This window comes from Gobio gobio, assembly GCF_949357685.1.
Source record: "Gobio gobio genome assembly, chromosome: 23".
In the NCBI taxonomy this organism is placed as follows: domain Eukaryota; kingdom Metazoa; phylum Chordata; class Actinopteri; order Cypriniformes; family Gobionidae; genus Gobio; species Gobio gobio.
Window position 1 is genome coordinate 18,334,571 of NC_137119.1, and position 19,443 is coordinate 18,354,013.

A 19,443-nucleotide genomic window follows, 5' to 3' on the forward strand; every position below is an offset into this window, starting at 1 on the left:
ATTGAGATCTGGGGAATTTGGAGGCCAAGTCAACACCTCAAACTAGTTGTTATACTCCTCAAAACATTCCTGAACAATTTTTGCTTAGTGGCAGGCTTTGTTGCTTTGCTTTATCCTGCTGAAAGAGGCCACAGCCACCAGGGAATACTGTTTCCATGAAAGGGTGTACATGGTCTGCAACAATGCTTAGGTAGGTGGTACGTGTCAGAGTAACATCCACATGGATGGCAGAACTCAAGGTTTCCCAGCAGAACGTTACCCAAAGCATCACACTGCTCCGTGGTCCAGTTCTGATGCTCACGTGCCCACTGTTGGAGCTTTCGGTGGTGGACAGGAATCAGCATGGGCACCTTGAGTGGTCTGCGGCTATGCAGCCCCATACTCATCAAACTGCGATGCACTGTGTATTCTGACACCTTTCTATCAGAACCAGCATTAACTTCTTGAGCAATTTGAGCTACAGAAGCTTGTCTGTTTGATCGGACCACACAGGCCAGCCTTCGCTCCCCACGTGCATCAATAAGCCTTGGCCGATTCACCACTGTTCTTGGACCACTTTTGATAGATACTGACCACTGCAGACCGGGAACACCTGACAAGAGCTGCAGTTTTGGAGATGCTCTGACCCAGTCGTCTAGCCATCACAATTTGGCCCTTGTCAAACCTTGAAATCCTTACGCTTGACCATTTTTCCATTTTTGTCATAATGTTATGCCTGATCGGTGTATATATGCTACTGTTCAGAAAGTTTAGGTCAGTTAATTTTTTTGTTATATATATATATATATATATATATATATATATATATATATATATATATATATATATATATATATATATATATATATATATATATATATATATATATATATATATATATATATATATATATATATATATATATATTATATATATATATACTTATTTTTTAAATATGATTTAATCAAAAATACAGTAAAACAGAAATATTGAATGAAAGAAAGAACTATTGTGAAATATTATTACAATTTAATTTATGTTTTATATTTGAATATATTTTAAAGTGTAATTTATTCCTGTGATGGCAAATGTGAATTTTCACCAGCCATTTCTCCAGTCTTGGTCCTTTAGAAATTATTTTAATATCCTGATTTGGTGCTCGACAAACATTTCTTTATTATTATCAAATTTGAAAACAGTTATGCTGCTTAATTTTTGTTTTGTTTTGGAAGCCATTATTCAATTCATTTGAAATATTTTGTAACATTATAACTCTTTTTGATGCCATTATTGACCACTTTAATGCATTTTTGCTGAATAAAACTATTAATTGCCAATTTTAAATAATACATTGATATATTTCTTTTTAGATTTCTTTCATTTTTTAAATTTTTTGTGCTAAAAATCCTTCGTGTTTTAACAAGACAAGACAATTAAGTAAGAAAAATGGGTTAACAAATGGTTAATTTTTGTGTGTTCTTCTATGCTATAGGAAGGAGGAGAGACTGCACTGCACTACGCCGTGAGGACAGCTGACCACACCTCGCTGCACCTGGTCGACTTCCTCGTCCAGAACAGGTATTAAATACCTGCTTATTACCACAAAAAAACTGGGAGGATACACTACTGGCCATGTTTGGATTATCAATTTTTTGTATTTTGTAGTGTATGATCCTCAGCATTCGTTTTCTCAGTTTGTGTCCTCAGCTGTCAGGCAGTCACCTCTTCTTTTGTTCCTGTTATCATGAAGAGCTTGACGGTTAACCAGGATGAGTTTTTAATGTGTTTTTTCTTAGGGTGGCAGGTGTTCATGTACAAGCTCAAGAACTTTTGAATGGATTATTATGCATATAATAGAGTAATATAAGTTCAGCTTTAGCTCAATTTGCTCTCTGCTGTGTGGATTAAAGTTACATAACAACAGAAGATCAAGTCATGCCTGAGCCAGAACTATACTTGGCTCACATCCTAGTAAATAATCATAATTTGATTTCCCTGAGAACTGGAACACTGAAACTATTCCAGGTTTTTACGAATGTTGTTTTAAGAGAAATATGACAGCAGAAGGGAAATAAATCCAACCCAGACAACTGGGATTTTCTTATTTCTTTGGATGCATTGGTCCACTTTGCTCCAACTCCACTTCAGGTTTTCCATTGCCCACTCCTCACTCATAACCTGATCACATTTGAAAGATACCCATCCGAGTTAGTTCCATTGCTAAATTTTCAGAGGGTTATTTTAATATGAAATTAAATCCTGTTCGCGAAGGGTGATTAGTTTGACGATATAATGGCATAGTTCACCCAATAATTAAAATTCAGTCATAATTTACTCACCCTCAAGTGGTTCTAAAGCGGTTTGATTTTTTTTAAAGAATGTTGGTAGCCAAAAACAGTTGCTGGCCCCCTTTGTTTTCCATAGTATGAAAACAAATACTATGGATGTCAATGGGGGCCAGCAACTGTTTGGTTTCCAAAATTCTTCAAAATATCTTCTTTTGTGTTCAGCAGAACAAAGAAAATCAAACCGGTTTTGAACAACTTGAGGGTAATTTTTGGGTGAAATATCCCTTGAATATTGATATGGATATGTTCCAAATGTTGAGTGATGTTTTTTTTTTCTCCATGTTAACCATTTCGATACACTACCGTTCAAATGTTTGGGGTTTTCTTTAAGATTGTTTTTGTTGTTGTTGATTTTAAAATAAGTCTCCTATGCTCACCAAGGCTCACCAAGTAAAAAAACAGTAATATTTTGACCCATATGATTAAAATTTAAAATTCATAATTTCTATTGTAAAATTTTTAAATGTAATTTATTCCTGTGATGATAAAGCTGAATTTTCAGGACCATAACTCATTGCTAAAAATTATTCTAATATGATGATTTGCTGCTCAAGAAACATTTCCTAAAATGCTGTAAATTGTTTTGCTGCTTAATATTTTTTCTACAAACCGTGATACATTTTTAAGGATTCTTTGTTGAACATCATTTATTTTTATATCCAAAAATGTTGAAAATGTTGTGCTATTAATATTTTTCTGGAAACCATGATACATTGTCACAGGTCTTTTTGTCTTTTGATCAATTTAATGCGTCCTTGCTGAATAAAAGTATTAATTTCTTTAAAAAAATGTATTCTGACCCTACATTTTTAGCTGTAGAGTATGTGAAAAGAAACTAGCGGGCGTTAAGTAAGGGAAAATCCATGGCTAGCTGTGCATTAAGATATATTAATGCACGACTTTAATCTTGCTTATACCATGGTCATTTGCCAGCATTGACAAGTTAAAGGGTTAGTTCACCCAAAAATGAAAATTCTGTCATTAATTACTTACCCTCATGTCGTTCGACACCCATAAGACCTCCGTTCGTCTTCGGAACACAAATTAAGATATTTTAGTTGAAATCTGATGGCTCTGAAAGGCCTCCATTGGCACAATGGCACGGTTCACTCTCAAGACCCTTAAAAGGTACTAAAGACGTCGTTACAAAGTCCATCTCACTACAGTGGTTCTACAATAACTATGAATCAAAACACGGCCTCATGAAGCTTCGAAGCGTTATGAATCTGAGTCGAATCATCATTCGACTCACTGATTCATAACGCTTCGAAGCTTCATGAGGCCGTGTTTTGAAATCGTCATCACTATATAAGTCTTTATTTAGGGGTTTTTTGCGCACAAAAACTATTCTCGCCGATTCTCTTTAGTACCTTTTAAGGGTCTTGAGAGTGAACCGTGCATTGTGCCAATGGAGGCCTTTCAGAGCCATCAGATTTCAAATAAAATATCTTCATTTGTGTTCCGAAGACGAACGGAGGTCTTATGGGTGTCGAACAACATGAGGGTAAGTAATTAATGACAGAATTTTTATTTTTGGGTGAACTAACCCTTTAAGGTTGTCATTGATGTTTGCAGCACTTAATTTGACTGGAATTGACGGTTATTTTCGTCAGCTACGACTTTTTAGATCTTGTTAAATCAGACAGGGAAAAAGTAGTGCGGTAAGGTTAAATTTATTTGATTAAATTATAATTTAATCAAATAAATGGCTCCTCCATGGACTGCCACCTTAACGTGGTGGAGGGGTTTGAGTACCCGAATGACCCTAGGAGCTATGTTGTCCGGGGCTATATGCCCCTGGTAGGGTCTCCCAAGGCAAACAGGTCCTAGGTGACGGGTCAGACTAAGAGCAGTTCAAAAACCCCTTATGATGACAAAAAGAAGGAGGACCGTGACGTCGCCCGGTATGGCGCAGCCGGGGCCCCACCCTGGAGCCAGGCCTGGGGTTGGGGCTCGTATGCGAGCGCCTGGTGGCCGGGCCTTCCCCCACGGGGTCCGGCCGGGCTCAGCCCGAAGGAGCGACGTGGGGACACCTTCCCGTGGGCCCACCACTCACGGGAGGGACCGTAAGGGGCCGGTGCAAAGCGAATCGGGCAGCAGTCGAAGGCGGGGGCCTAGACGACCCGATCCCTGGACACGGAAACTGGCTCTTGGGACATGGAATGTCACCTCGCTGGCGGGGAAAGAGCCTGAGCTTGTGCGTGAGGTTGAGAGGTTCTGACTAGAGATAGTCGGAATCACCTCCACGCATGGCTTGGGCTCTGGAACCACACTCCTCGAGAGGGGATGGACTCTTTACCACTCTGGAGTTGCCCATGGTGAGAGGCGACAGGCTGGTGTGGGTTTGCTTATAGCCCCCCAGCTCTGCTGCCATGTGTTGGAGTTTACCCCGGTGAACGAGAGGGTCGTTTCCCTGCGGCTTCGGCTCGGGGATAGGTCTCTCACTGTTGTGTGTGCCTACGGGCCGAACGGCAGTGCAGAGTACCCGACCTTCTTGGGGTCTCTGGGAGGGGTGCTGGAGAGTGCTCCGACTGGGGACTCCGTCGTTCTACTGGGGGACTTCAACGCCCACGTGGGCAATGACAGTGAAACCTGGAGGGGCGTGATTGGGAGGAACGGCCCCCCTGATCTGAACCCGAGTGGTGTTCAGTTATTGGACTTCTGTGCTAGTTACAGTTTGTCCATAACGAACACCATGTTCAAGCATAAGGGTGTCCATCAGTGCACATGGCACCAGGACACCCTAGGTCGTAGGTCAATGATCGACTTTGTGGTCGTTTCATCTGATCTGCGGCCGTATGTCTTGGACACGGGTGAAGAGAGGGGCGGAGCTGTCAACTGATCACCACCTGGTGGTGAGTTGGATCCGATGGCAGGGGAGGAAGCTGGATAGACTCGGTAGACCCAAACGTACTGTGAGGGTCTGCTGGGAACGTTTGGCCGAGTCTCCTGTCAGAGAGATCTTCAACTCCTGCCTCCGGCAGAGCTTCGACCGGATCCCGAGGGAGGCTGGAGATATTGAGTCCGAGTGGACCATGTTCTCCACCTCCATTGTCAAAGCGGCTGCTCGGAGCTGTGGACGCAAGGTCTCCGGTGCCTGTCGAGGCGGCAATCCCCGAACCCGGTGGTGGACACCGGAAGTAAGGGATGCCGTCAAGCTGAAGAAGGAGTCCTATCGGGCCTGGCTGGCTTGTGGGACTCCTGAGGCAGCTGACAGGTACCGACAGGCTAAACGGACTGCAGCCCGGGTGGTCGTGGAGGCAAAAACTCGGGCCTGGGAGGAGTTCGGTGAGGCCATGGAAAAAGACTATCCGCTGGCCTCGAAGAGATTCTGGCAAACCGTCCGGCGCCTCAGGAGGGGGAAGCAGTGCCCTACCAACGCTGTTTACAGTGGCGATGGGCGGCTGTTGACCTCGACTGGGGATGTTGTCGGACGGTGGAAGGAATACTTCGAGGATCTCCTCAATCCCGCCGTCACGTCTTCCATTGAGGAAGCAGAGGCTGGGGGCTCAGAGGAGGACTCGTCCATCACCCGGGCTGAAGTCACCGAGGTGGTCAAGAAACTCCTCGGTGGCAAGGCACCGGGGGTGGATGAGATCCGCCCTGAGTACCTCAAGTCTCTGGATGTTGTGGGGCTGTCTTGGCTGACACGCCTCTGCAGCATCGCGTGGCGGTCGGGGACAGTGCCTCTGGGATGGCAGACCGGGGTGGTGGTCCCTCTTTTTAAGAAGGGGGACCGGAGGGTGTGTTCCAACTATAGGGGGATCACACTTCTCAGCCTCCCCGGGAAAGTCTATGCCAGGGTACTGGAGAGGAGAATCCGGCCGATAGTGGAACCTCGGATTCAGGAGGAACAGTGTGGTTTTCGTCCTGGTCGTGGAACACTGGACCAGCTCTATACCCTCTACAGGGTGCTGGAGGGTTCATGGGAGTTTGCCCAACCAGTCCACATTTGTTTTGTGGATTTGGAGAAGGCATTCGACTGTGTCCCTCGCGGCGTCCTGTGGAGGGTGCTGGGGGAATATGGGGTCCGGGGTCCTTTACTGAGGGCTGTCCGGTCCCTGTATGACCGAAGCAGGAGTTTGGTCCGCATTGCCGGCAGTAAGTCAGACTTGTTCCCGGTGCATGTTGGACTCCGGCAGGGGTGCCCTTTGTCGCCGGTTCTGTTCATAATTTTTATGGACAGAATTTCTAGGCGCAGCCAAGGGCCGAAGGGTGTCAGGTTTGGGGACCACACGGTTTCGTCTCTGCTCTTTGCGTATGACGTTGTCGTGTTGGCCCCTTCTAACCAGGACCTTCAGCATGCATTGGGACGGTTTGCAGCCGAGTGTGAAGCGGCTGGGATGGGGATCAGCACCTCCAAATCCGAGGCCATGGTCCTCAGTCGGAAAAGGGTGGCTTGCCCACTCCAGGTTGGTGGAGAGTTCCTGCCCCAAGTGGAGGAGTTTAAGTATCTAGGGGTCTTGTTCACGAGTGAGGGGAGGATGGAACGGGAGATTGACAGACGGATCGGTGCAGCTTCTGCAGTAATGCGGTCGATGTACCGGTCTGTCGTGGTGAAGAAAGAGCTAAGCCGTAAGGCGAAGCTCTCGATTTACCGGTCAATCTACGTTCCTACTCTCACCTATGGTCATGAGCTTTGGGTCATGACCGAAAGGACAAGATCCCGGATACAGGCGGCCGAAATGAGGTTTCTCCGCAGGGTGGCTGGGCGCTCCCTTAGAGATAGGGTGAGAAGCTCAGTCACTCGGGAGGAACTCGGAGTAGAGCCGCTGCTCCTCCACATCGAGAGGGGACAGCTGAGGTGGCTCGGGCATCTGTTCCGGATGCCTCCTGAACGCCTTCCCGGGAAGGTGTTTCGGGCATGTCCAACCGGGAGGAGGCCCCGGGGAAGACCAAGGACACGCTGGAGGGACTATGTCTCCCGGCTGGCCTTGGAACGCCTCGGTGTCCCCCCGGAAGAGCTAGAGGAAGTGTCTAGGGAGAGGGAAGTCTGGGCATCTCTGCTTAGACTGCTGCCCCCGCGACCCGGCCCCGGATAAGCGGAAGAAGATGGATGGATGGATGGAATTATAACATTTATTTAAATTAAGTAGCCTATCGAGATATACTGGTGTAGATGTGTAGCCTCTCTCTGTTTCTCACTTTGTCTGTAGTCTCACTAGGTAAACAGAACTAGGTCATTCACTTGCTCTCTCCCCATGTGTGCAGTTTAGTCACTGCTGACCCAAATTCGTGTAGATTACAAAGGTATGAAGCAGCTCAATACGAGTGAAAATGTTGTTATTGTCACAGACGCAAGGAAAGATTTGAATTGCAATAAAGAAAATCTGTGCTCAGATGATTTTGTTAACATGTTCACAACTAAAATAGATGCAGATTTAATACATGTTTATTTTGCTTTATGTAGGACGTTGATGTGTTTTTATAGTACAATACACTCTTATATGTCATAAAATCAAAATGTGATTCATCGTGTCTCTGTCTCTAGTGGGAATCTGGATAAACAGACAGAGAGAGGAAACACGGCCCTCCACTACTGCTGCCTGTATGAGAAACATGAATGCCTCAAACTACTGCTGAGAGGCAAACCAGCTACTGATATCAGTGAGTTACACATGCTGTTTTTACCAGATTTGTTCATTATGATGTTTTCATATATCAATACTTATAGGGATGCACAATATACACTATATTTCCAAAAGTACACCCATCCAAATCATTGAATTCAGGTGTTCCAATCACATCCATGGCCAGTGGTGTATAAAATCAAGCACCTAGGCATGCAGACTGCTTCTACAAACATTTGTGAAATGGAGCAGGAGGATATGTTGCCACCTGTGCAAGTCCAATCGTGTAATTTCCTCACTAAATATTCCACGGTCAACTGTCAGTGGTATTATAACAAATTGGAAGCAATTGGGAACAAAAGCAACTCAGCCACGAAGTGGTAGGCCATGTAAAATCACAGAGCGGGTTCGGTGCATGCTGTAGAGTCAATAGCTACAGACCTCCAAACTTTTGTGTGGCCTTCAGATTAGCTTAAGAACAGTGTGTAGAGAGCTTCATGGAATGGGTTTGCATCCAAGCCTTACATAACCAAGTGCAATGCAAAGCATCGGATGCAGTTGCGTAAAGCACGTCACCACTGGAGTGTAGAGCAGGTGAGACGCTTCTCTGTCTGGCAAATCCGATGGACGAGTCTGGGTTTGGCGGTTCCCAGGAGAACGGTACTTGCCTGACAGCATTGTGCCAAGTATAAAGTTTGGTGGAGGGGGGATTATAGTGTGGGGTTGTTTTTCAGGGGTTGGGCTTGGCCCCTTAGTTCCAGTGAAAGGAACACTTAAGGCTTCAGCTTCAAAGACATTTTGGACAAAATCATATATTTTAGTCCTGACCTCAACCTGAGCACCTTTGGGATGAACTACAGCGGAGACTGTGAGCCAGGCCTTCTTGTCCAACATCAGTGCTTCACCTCACAAATGTGCTTCTAGAAGAATGGTCAAAAAAATCCCATAAACACACTCCTAAACCTTGTGGAAAGCTTTTCCAGAAGAACTGAAGCTGTTATAGCTGCAAAGGGTGGGCCAACTCCATATTAAACCCTACATTTTAAGAATGGGATGTCATTAAAGTTCATGTGCATGTAAAGGCAGGCGTCCCAAAGTTCATGTGCATGTAAAGGCACGCGTCCCAAAACTTTTGGCAATATAGTGTATATGGGATGTACAATACAGTGGCATGAATAAGTATGTGAACCGCTTGCAGAATCTATGAAAATGGGAATAATTGTAACTAAATAAGAGGGATCATACAAAATGCATGTTATTTTTTTATTTACTACTGTCCTGAATAAGATATTTACATAAAAAATGTTTACATATAGTCCACAAGACAAAAAAATAGCTGAATTTATTAAAATAACCCTGATAAAAAGTTTATGAACCATTGATTCTCAGTGCTGTGTGTCGTTCCCTGGATGATCCACGGCTGTTTTCTTGTTTTGTGATGGTTGTTCATGAGTCCCTTGTTTGTCCTGAGCAGTTAAACTGCCCAATGTTCTTCAGAAAAATGCTTCAGGTCCTGCACATTCTTCAGTTTTCCAGCCTCTTTTTCATATTTGAACCCTCTCCAGCAATGACTGTATGATTTTAAGAACCATCTTTTCACACTGAGGACAATTGAGGGACTCAAACACAACTACTTAAAAAGGTTCAAACATTCACTGATGATAATTTTTTGTCATTTAGTACTGCCCTTCAGAAGCAACAGAAGATACTTGCATGTTTCCCGGAAGACAAATTAAGGACAATTTGCCTTGATTTTCAAATTCAATAGGTTTTCACCCCCCGGCTCTTAATGCTTTGTGTTCCCTCTTTAGTTAAAATGATTCCCATTTTCACAGATTCTGCAAGCGGTTCACATACTTTTTCATGCCACTGTATATACACAGTAAATATGTACACATATGTTTTTTATTTTTGATATGGATCAATATTTTTTTACATTTAGATTCACATTTAGACCATTGCTGTCATCTAATGCTCAATTAAAGTAAATGTTTAAAAGTGCAAATATTTAAAAAGCACTGTTAAATGTATTTAGCAAATCTCAAAAAAGAATATCTATTTTTCATACTCTACATTATAATAATGTTATGCCTAAATTCACCCCGCCCTCAAGACTGATTGACAGTTGACTGTGTTAGGCATTGCAAATGCAAGTGCAAAGGGGATTGCGATTACATTTGCATTTTGTGAGGGTTGTGGCAGGTCTTGGAGGAAGTGAAATAGCAAATGGGTGATTTTCTATTGCTATTCCAAAATGGCAGGGTCATCAACTTGTAAGACATTGTAAATGCAATTGCAAACGGACTTTGCATTTCCATTTGAAATTTGGCAGACATGTTATATACACGAAAAAGAAAATCCAAATGCAATTGCAAATCACACATTTGTGTTCCCATTATGTCACAACGTATGCATGCACAAATTGAAAATGCAATTGTAAAAATACAATCAAGCTTGCGTTCCATAATGATAAATATTATGTATATGGTCTAGTTAACATATGGCCTCCTGTTTCAGCCAATCAGAATGGAGAAACGGCTTTGGATGTGGCCAGGCGGATGAAGATCATCAAGTGTGAGGAAGCTGTGAGTAACAATCCTTCCTGTGAAAACTGTTAAAGGGTTAGTTCACACAAAAATGAAAATTCTGTCATTAATTACTCACCCTCATGTTGTTCCAAACCCTTTAGACCTTTGTTCATCTTCTGCACACATATTAAGATATTTTTGATGAAATCTGAGAGCTCTCTGAACCATCCATAGGCAGCCATGTCATTGCATCTTTCAAGGTCTAGAAAGGTAGTAAAGACATCTTTAAAATAGCTTTTGTGACTACACTGGTTCAGCCTTAATTTTATGAAGCGACGAGAATACTTTTTGTGCAAAAAAAAACTAAACACTCGTCTGTGTCATTCTTCTACGCTGTTGACGTAGTAAATACATGCCATAATGCCAGCTTACCTTTGGCCGATGCTGTTCACATGAGCACCTCAACGAATGCGTGTGATGCTGACGCAGGAGCTAGCCAATAGTGAGCTGCCGTTATTTTTGTTAGTTTTTTGTCCACAAAAGTATACAAAACGACATGAGGGTGAGTAATTAATGACAGAAAATTCATTATTTACTAACCCTTTAATGGCCCCTGAATACATGTTCTTCAAGATCAATAGGGTGTATTGGAGATGTGCTGAAGGAGTGTAAAAATATGGTTGTTTTTGTAGATCTTACTAATGTGTTTGTTTGTGTTCATGTGCTTCAGCTGGTACAGGCCGCTGCTGGAAAATTTAATACTAAAGTCCATGTGGAATACGAATGGAACCTCAGACTGGAAGAGCTCGATGAGAGTGACGATGATCTGGATGATAAAGTAATGCATTACCCTTTGAACCTATTTTAAAATATTCAAACTTTGGTGACTCACAGACTGAATGATTTTCTCATTGTCTTTCATTCCCAGCCCAGTCCCATTAAGAAGGATCGCTCTCCCCGTCCGCAGAGTTTCTGTCACTCGTCCAGTCTCTCTCCTCATGACAAGCTCTCTCTGCCTAGTTTCATTGGCCAGCGTGATAAGCAGCGCCTCTCATACACTGCACTCACTAATCAGATGTACAGCGTTTCCACTGACTGTCCGTCCTCTCCCGTCGCAGATGCCCCACCTCTGCCACCTAGGAATGCAGGCAAAGGTAACCCATAAACACAACAGCCAATCAGATGCCACAGAACATAAAACTTGTTCTAACAAATCATGTGTTTTTGTGAACTCCATAATTGTATATGTTAATGTAAATTATTATATTTACTGTATATTTATAAATGTATTAATCAAACTCTGCTTCTGTAATTTTAGTTCAGTTCAGTAACAGTTTGAAGTTCTAAGACCTGGAGGAACATTTAGTATTTTCGACCCATGTGTTCCCGATGGAGTTTGTAGTGGGTTTTTGATTTAAGAGTAAGGACTTCAGTCAGCACCTTTGAAGAGACTTTCACATTTTGTTTTACAACATAAATTACTTAGATTCATACTTTAAAAATGATTCTTTAAAAATGAAGTCCATGTGTAAGTCCAAATATATATTTTAGATTCCATCTCTCACAGTTGAAATGTACCTATGGTAAAAATTACAGACCTCTACATGCTTTGTAAGTAGGAAAATCTGCAAAATCGGCAGTGTATCAAATACTTGTTCTCCCCACAGTTTTAATTTTCTATTTAATATAGTCATTTTGTTATGTGCTTTTGTCCTTTTTATTGTTGTTTTTTGTCATTTTAATACTTATTTCAAGTTTTTCATCTAATATTAAAATTTTATTTCAGCTTTATTTAAGTTTCCGCAAAGAGGACTAGCAAATAACTTTGTAAAGTTTAAAAATGCATGCGTTATGACTTATTTTGTGTAGAACAAAACATGCAAGTCTCTTCAAGTGTTAAAAATGAGGATTGCTGCAGCAATTGAGCAATCACAATCAAGTTATCCAGAAAGCTTTTTAAATGTTTTTTTATGTGTTCATTATGTATTGTGTACTGAAAAGACAACAACACTGTAATGACTGTACTACTGTAACTGTAATATCTGTTTATGTGTGTAGGGGTTTTAACCTGCTTTCTGTTGCTTTGCACAGACTCCCAAGTTTTTCACTTTATACTTTTGTTTATGGATTGACTTTCTGATATGGAATTAATAGGCGAACCTATGTAAAATGTTATCTGGTCTTTTTCCATCTTTTCTTCGCTCTCTCTTTTTCTTGTCTCTCTTACAGCTCCGTCTCTGGCTTTCCTTGGCTCTCATTCCCACTATGCTACTCTGGCTAGCACCCGACCATACATCAGTGACTATCTATCTATTTTGTGTTTTGTTTTTTTGCATACACCCTTTCTGCTTATTTAATCTATTTAGTGACTGATTCTTTGATCTTATGATATTATACAGCTGTGTCCGAAGGCTGCTGCAATGTGAAATTAATGATTTTATATGATAGTACATGACCATTCAAAAGTTTGGGGACAGTAATATATATTTTTTTATTTTTTGAAAGAAATGAATAGTTACATTCAACTAGGATGCATTAATTAAATTGATTAAAAAAAAAGTCACAGTAAAACATATGTTAATGTTAAATAGATTTCTGTTTCAAATAAATGCTCTTCAACAAAAAATCCTTAAAAATTTAACACGGTTTGTAGAAAAAATATTAAGCAGCAAAACAATTTGCAGCATTTTAGGAAATGTTTCTTGAGCGGCAAATCATCATATTAAAAGGATTTCTGAAGGATCATGTAACTGAAGACTGGAGTAATGGCTGCTGAAAATTCAGTTTTGCCATCACAGGAACAAATTATATTTTAAAATATATTGAAATAGAAAATGTTAAAAGGTAATAATATTTCACAATATTACTGTTTTTTACTGCATTTTTTATTTTAAAAAAATGCAGTCTTGGCAGCATAAGAGACTTTAAAAATCTTGAACAAATCTTACCAACCCCAAATGTTTAAATGGTATTGTACCTCCTAAAGAAACTCTTTTCAGATGATTTGAAAATGATCTAGAACAGGGGTGCGAAACTCAGTTCCAGTAGGGCCACAGCCCTGGAGAGTTTAGCTTCAACCCTAATTAAACACACCTGATCCAGCTCATTAAGTCCTTCAGGCTTATTTGAAAACTGCAGGGCTGTGTCTGCTACCCTATACCCTTAAATATGGTACTATTTGAGGGGACAGCCATTTGCAGTGGTGTCCAAAACCATAGTGGATGTTATCAAGTGCACTCATTCAATCCCATCATGCAGTGGGCCTCAAACCTGTCCTGGGGACCCCTTACCACTGCACATTTTGTATGTCTCCCTCATCAGACACCCAATTCAAGTCTTGCGGTCATTACTAATGAGCTGATGATATGAATCAGGTGTGTTAGATGAGGGAGACATGCAAAATGTGCACTGGTTGGGGGTCCCCAGGACAGGTTTGAGAACCACTGCCATAATACACCGCAATAACGTGTGTACAGCTGATGTACAATCAGCAGCTAGAGAATACCCATAATATTCTGTGAGGGTTGTGCCAAATTAATTCCCACATCTCGTCAGAAGATGGCGCCCGCAGCTGAATCATCTATCCATTCATTTTCCAAACCGCTTGTCCAATGTCAGTAGTGTACAGCAATTTTATGCAGTTATGAATTCCTTTTCAATTGATTATTAAATTATTTAATTAAGGTTTATAGTTTCCAGATTAATCTTTTCATTACTACTGGAGGTGCCAGTTTGCTAAATTTCAAATTATTTATAAACAGCAAGCACAAAATACTCAGTGTCTGAATTTGCTCACTCGTTTTCATTCACTCCTTCAAGTAAACTATATTCTGGACTAATGTAGGGGATGGTGAAGGAGAGTATAGGGGTTCATTTTGAACACAGCCCAGGTATGTGTGTTGGAGCAGAGTTGGAATTAAAGGGATAGTCCACCCAAAAATGAAAATTAGCCCATAATTTATTGACTTCAAAACAGAAACAGCCATCCACTGCTATTATAAAGCTTGGACTTTTTGTATATATAATATATAATATATTATACAAAAAACTCTGATTGTATTCGTCTGAAAGAAGAATGTCATACAACTAGGATGGCATGAGGGTAAATCTTGGGCTAATTTTCATTTTTGGGTGAACTATCCATTTAAACTCTTAAGGGCTGTGGCCCTCCAGGAACTGAGTTCTGCACCTCTGATCTAGAACAAATTAGCCAGATTGTCAAAATTAAAAAAGAACATTTATAAATTAATTTACTTCTTTCAATACACATTTTAGTTTTTGTTTTAAACCAACTAATCCACATATACAGGATTATGGGATATTATAGCTGGTGGTGAATGCATATGTTGCTTTCAAAACCGACTAGATACAGTATAAGCGTCTTAGTAGACAGCATGTTTCGCATAAATTTAATTTGTACATATTCATATAAAGGCCTTGATGCCTTTATACTTTCAAATGCAACATATTTCTGGTTTTGGACACTATAATCACTGAATCCACCATGCGGTCCAATCATCTTCAGTTCGTCCGATTCCCTTTTTGCTTGATATATTTCACTTGGAGCCTTCTGATTCTGCTACAGTTGTGCTATTATTAGTAAATGGGTGATTTGACTTTCCATAGTAACAACTAAAGCCCAAAATTAGCTGAAATCGTTGTCTTGAAGCATATGCTTATTTCTCACAGAAAGCATCCCTTTTCCTGGTCCTCTCTGACTGAGCTTTTCACTGGTCTTTTTAAAATATATAATGTAGACTAGATCTCACTAGACATTTTTGTGGTGTCTTGATGTCCTCCTTCAACCCTTTTGATGCCCTTCTCCAACTGAAGTCACCCCTCTAGTTTCTCCACTTCCACTTTAAAGCGCCTCACTTATCTGACCTGCTTCGGTTTCAGTGGTCATCCTATCCTACTGGATACCCACACCATCATTCTTTTTATTTTCTTCCCTTTCTATCCTGTCTTCCTTCCTCCCTCATCCTCCAAAGAACCCATGTTAAATGACAGTATCCATTCTTCACTGTGACATCACTGCATGTTGTTGTTTTGTGTTGCTGTTTCCCTCCAGCCCCTCCTTTGTCAACCCTGCCCCCCTCCACCCTCGCACCTGCTGCACAGACCCCCGCTAGTGGCAGCTCCACCCTGTCAAAGAAGAGGCCCCCGCCCCCTCCCCCTGGACACAAACGCACGCTTTCCGACCCCCCTACCCCGCTGTCACACACCCTGTTCTGTAAAGGTGGGATACACTTAAGCAGCAACCCTAGTTTTTGGATTAAGAGGGTTTCAGTATTTTTTTCTAATTTTATTTTTTTCCAGGTCCACTCAGATCCACATGAAATGGTTTTGATTTTTAGGTTACACTTTGTTTCTCTAGTCCACTTTAGACATTCTACTAACTATAAGTAATTTTGCAACTACACATGGGCGTAGATTTCAGTTTGCTTGGTTACAAACAGTCTTCCAAATATCTTCCTTTTGTGTTCAGCGGAACAAAGGAATTTATACAGGTTTGGAACAACTTGAGCGTGACTAAATGATGACAGAATGAAACATTTTGGGTGAACTATCCCTTTAACAGCCCACTTACTGGAGTTCCACAACTTTATCTCTCCCAACGGACTGTGTGGCTGAATCCGAAATCTCCCCCTATACCCTTAAATAGGGCACTGTTTGAGGGGACAGCCATTTGTAGTGGTGTCCGAAACCATAGTGGACGTTATTGAGTGCACTCATTCTATCACACATTGCACTGCAATAACAAGTGTAAAGAGCCAATGTACACTCAACGGCTGTCCGAATTCGCTCACTTGTTTTCCTTCACTCCTTCAAGTGTACTGTATTAGTGGACTATAGTAGGGAATAGTGATTGAGGGTTTACGTGGCGATTTCGGATTCAGCCCATGTATAGGTGAGGTACATGGTGGACCAAACCACTGGGAGGCAAGAGAGAGGGAACTCAAAATGTTTCTTAACTTAAAACACGTTTTTTACCTCGTTTGCGTTTGTATTGTTTTACTACCCACACAATTATTTTAAGGATATATCATTTATATGATTCACAATACACAATGTGGTTTTAAATGATATTTTTAGGGGGAGACAACCCTTAGATGGGGTGGGTCTGAATAATAATAAACTAATTCTCATTAGATTATTTGTAGACTGTTAGGTTAGGGTTCCAGTTAGTTGGATATGTACTTGCAAAGTTACTTTTTTATGTCTGTTGGGTTACCATTAAATTAAAGTGTTAGCAGACAGTCTACTTATACTGTACTTTAATAACTAGCACATGACATGTAATTGCAAAGCTACTTACATTTAGTAAAATGTCTAAAGTGGATTATCATTATTACCGATTTTGTATTTATTTATATAAGATGTTTTCAATGGAAACATCAATTTTTAGATGAAATTCGAACAAGAATTTTAGATCGGTCCTTAGTACCTTTTAACATCCCCAAACTTAATGCGTTTATTTTTGGTTTGGTCTCTGCAGTATGTTACCAGATCATTTGCATCCCATTCATTCTGTGGTGGCATTGCATGTTAAACTCTAGGACATTTTAGATATGAAAAACAATATTGAGAGGACAGTGTTGCCAATGAAAGGCTCAGCCTAATGACCCCATCCATAATCTTTTGACCTCTGTATTGAACCATGTCATAGTGATTTGCATGGCAAAATAATGGTCTGTAAGATATTAAAGTGTGAAAGACTTGCATCTTGTATATCCCTTCACATGATCTGTATCAAAATAACACATATTAATTAACTGCCAATTGATTCACATAATTACATAATGTGAGCTGTACTGATGCCTCTTTGAGACCATTATTGTACATGGCCTGTTTCTGTGTTACCTCTGCTATATCACAGCACAATATTTAAGGGTGCAGTGTGTAGTAGTTATGAGGATCTATTGACAGAAATGCAATAGAATATACATAACTATGTTTTCAGTGGTGTATAAAGACCTTACATAATGAGCTGTTATGTTTTATATTACCTTAGAATGAGCCATTTCTATCTACATACACCGCGGGTCCCCTTACAGTGAAGTCATGTTTCTACAGTAGCCCTAAACGGACAAACTGCTCTACAGAGCGCTAGCTACTCCCTGCTGTCTCAGACGACAACATATTTGTTCTGTGTCGGCCACTGTAGCTTCTCTATGTGCTTCGAAAGGCGGTGGAAGGTTGCCATTCACAACATCACCGCTAGATGCCGCCAAAATTGACACAGTGCACCTTTAAAAAAAAAAAAGTAGTTGTTTGCTTTACTATACTAAGTTTATACAAAGCTGTAATGTGACATTTGCTGAAAAAAATTCCTGGAGACTTTCATGTGTATACAAACTTCTATGTAGAAAACCTGTGTGTAGGATGCGTTTAATTGATAAAAATTGACAGTAAAGACATTTATAATGTTACAAAACATTTCTATTTCAAATAAATTCTGTTCTTTTGAACTTTCTATTCATCAAAGAATCCTGAAAAAAATGATTGCAGTTTCCATAAAAATATTAAGCAACACACCTGTTTTTAATATTGATAATAAGGAATGTTTCTTGAGCATCAAATCAGCATATTAGAATGATTTCTGAAGTATCATGTGATACTGAAGACTGGGGTAATAATGATGACAATTCAGCTTTGCAATCAAATTGTAACAATATTTCACATTATTTTGTTTTTACTGTATTTTTGATCAAATAAATGCAGCCCTGGTGAGCATAGGACTTCTTTCAGGAACATTTTTAAAATCTTACCAACCACAAACGACAGTGTATATCTAGTTTTACTGTGTTAAAGTCCCATAAAACAATTTTCTGCTAATGTCGCATTAGGGGCTCTATAGACTTCTGCCACTAAAATCAGAAATATATATTTAAACTCAAACTCATCATTGCAGGAAGTGATTCAACGCCGCCACCCATCAACAAGATGTCCCCTGTAACTAACAGATTTGAGGGCATCCCACAACAGCAAAGGTGAACCAACTTCCTTCAAGTGTTTTTAACACTTAGTAAATAAAACAATCCAAACAAAACTGGTTAAGAATTAAACTCACTCGCAAGTTTTGTAGAACGAGCTTGAGCTATATTTAGAACTATTTTTGCATTAGAAAGGTCAGCAAACTTTGGACTGCAAATTTATACATGGCCTTTTGGGTTTCATTTGAATATGTCCATGTAACTTTCTCATCATGTATTTGGGGAATGCAAAACAGTTCTCTTTTATACATTATGGCTGATTTTACAGAGGAATGCAAAACAGTTTTCTTTCATACATTATGGCTGATTTTACAGAGTGTGCAACCCTGTTCGGACATTTCTTTGAGCTTTAAATATGTTCCATATTTCTAGTCTCAACACCACAAAGCCAACGCTTGGTCCACGAGTCCTTCCCAAACTACCTCAGAAGGGTAGGTGACATGCTTTCTGCCTGTGAATATTGCATGTATATAGTATGTATTTTATTTTTATTTCGTTTGTATTGAAGGTGCCCTGCCACACGTATTTCATTACTTTTGTGGTATTGTCTGAAGTTCTACCATGAACTCTAACTTTTTTTTTGTGGAAAAAATGCCTTGGTTACCTTGTTTCAAGCCATTTGAGCGTGGTATAGAAAGCCTGCAGGAAGGCTCGTTTTGCGGCAGTTCTCATTAATATTCAACGAGCTAAGCTGCTTGACTCTGATTGGCTAACAGCTAGCTAATGAGAGCCTGGCTATCAGCATTATTTACCCAGCACAACAAGTAGATGAACTTTGTTTATTATCGTCTGGAATCACTGCAGAAATGGCTTCTTCAAGTATATTGCCATATATATTATATATGACGTTCAGCCATCTTTGCTGTATACGAAAACTATCACTGAGCTAGATTAATTATGTGGGTTTGTTCTCAACTGGGCGAGCTCATGAATAGCAATGAGCTCAGGCAACACCACGTCAGACTGACCAGCTTTTGTTAATGGCCTGATTTCTTCGCTTATTTCTTTTCAGTGGCTAGAG

General features: G+C 40.6%; 2 protein-coding genes across 7 annotated transcripts in view; both read left to right on the forward strand.

Moving 5' to 3' along the window:
- Nucleotides 1-19,443, forward strand: part of asap1b (ArfGAP with SH3 domain, ankyrin repeat and PH domain 1b) — a 119,991-nt gene that overhangs the window by 96,716 nt on the left and 3,832 nt on the right. For 2 of the 6 annotated variants that reach the window (XM_079806179.1, XM_079806180.1), the window contains exons 20-27: nt 1,472-1,557; nt 7,819-7,934; nt 10,415-10,482; nt 11,156-11,263; nt 11,354-11,579; nt 12,655-12,723; nt 18,341-18,419; nt 18,795-18,853. In XM_079806179.1, the coding sequence (XP_079662305.1) occupies nt 1,472-1,557; nt 7,819-7,934; nt 10,415-10,482; nt 11,156-11,263; nt 11,354-11,579; nt 12,655-12,723; nt 18,341-18,419; nt 18,795-18,853 (811 nt within the window). Of the gene's footprint in view, nt 1-1,471; nt 1,558-7,818; nt 7,935-10,414; nt 10,483-11,155; nt 11,264-11,353; nt 11,580-12,654; nt 12,724-15,496; nt 15,665-18,340; nt 18,420-18,794; nt 18,854-19,443 lie in introns of all 6 variants that reach the window. The other 4 variants (XM_079806177.1, XM_079806178.1, XM_079806181.1 and 1 more) reach the window with 2 other exon arrangements.
- The window catches only part of fam49bb (family with sequence similarity 49 member Bb), a 155,704-nt gene that overhangs the window by 39,165 nt on the left and 97,096 nt on the right, over nt 1-19,443 (forward strand). The window lies entirely within an intron of this gene.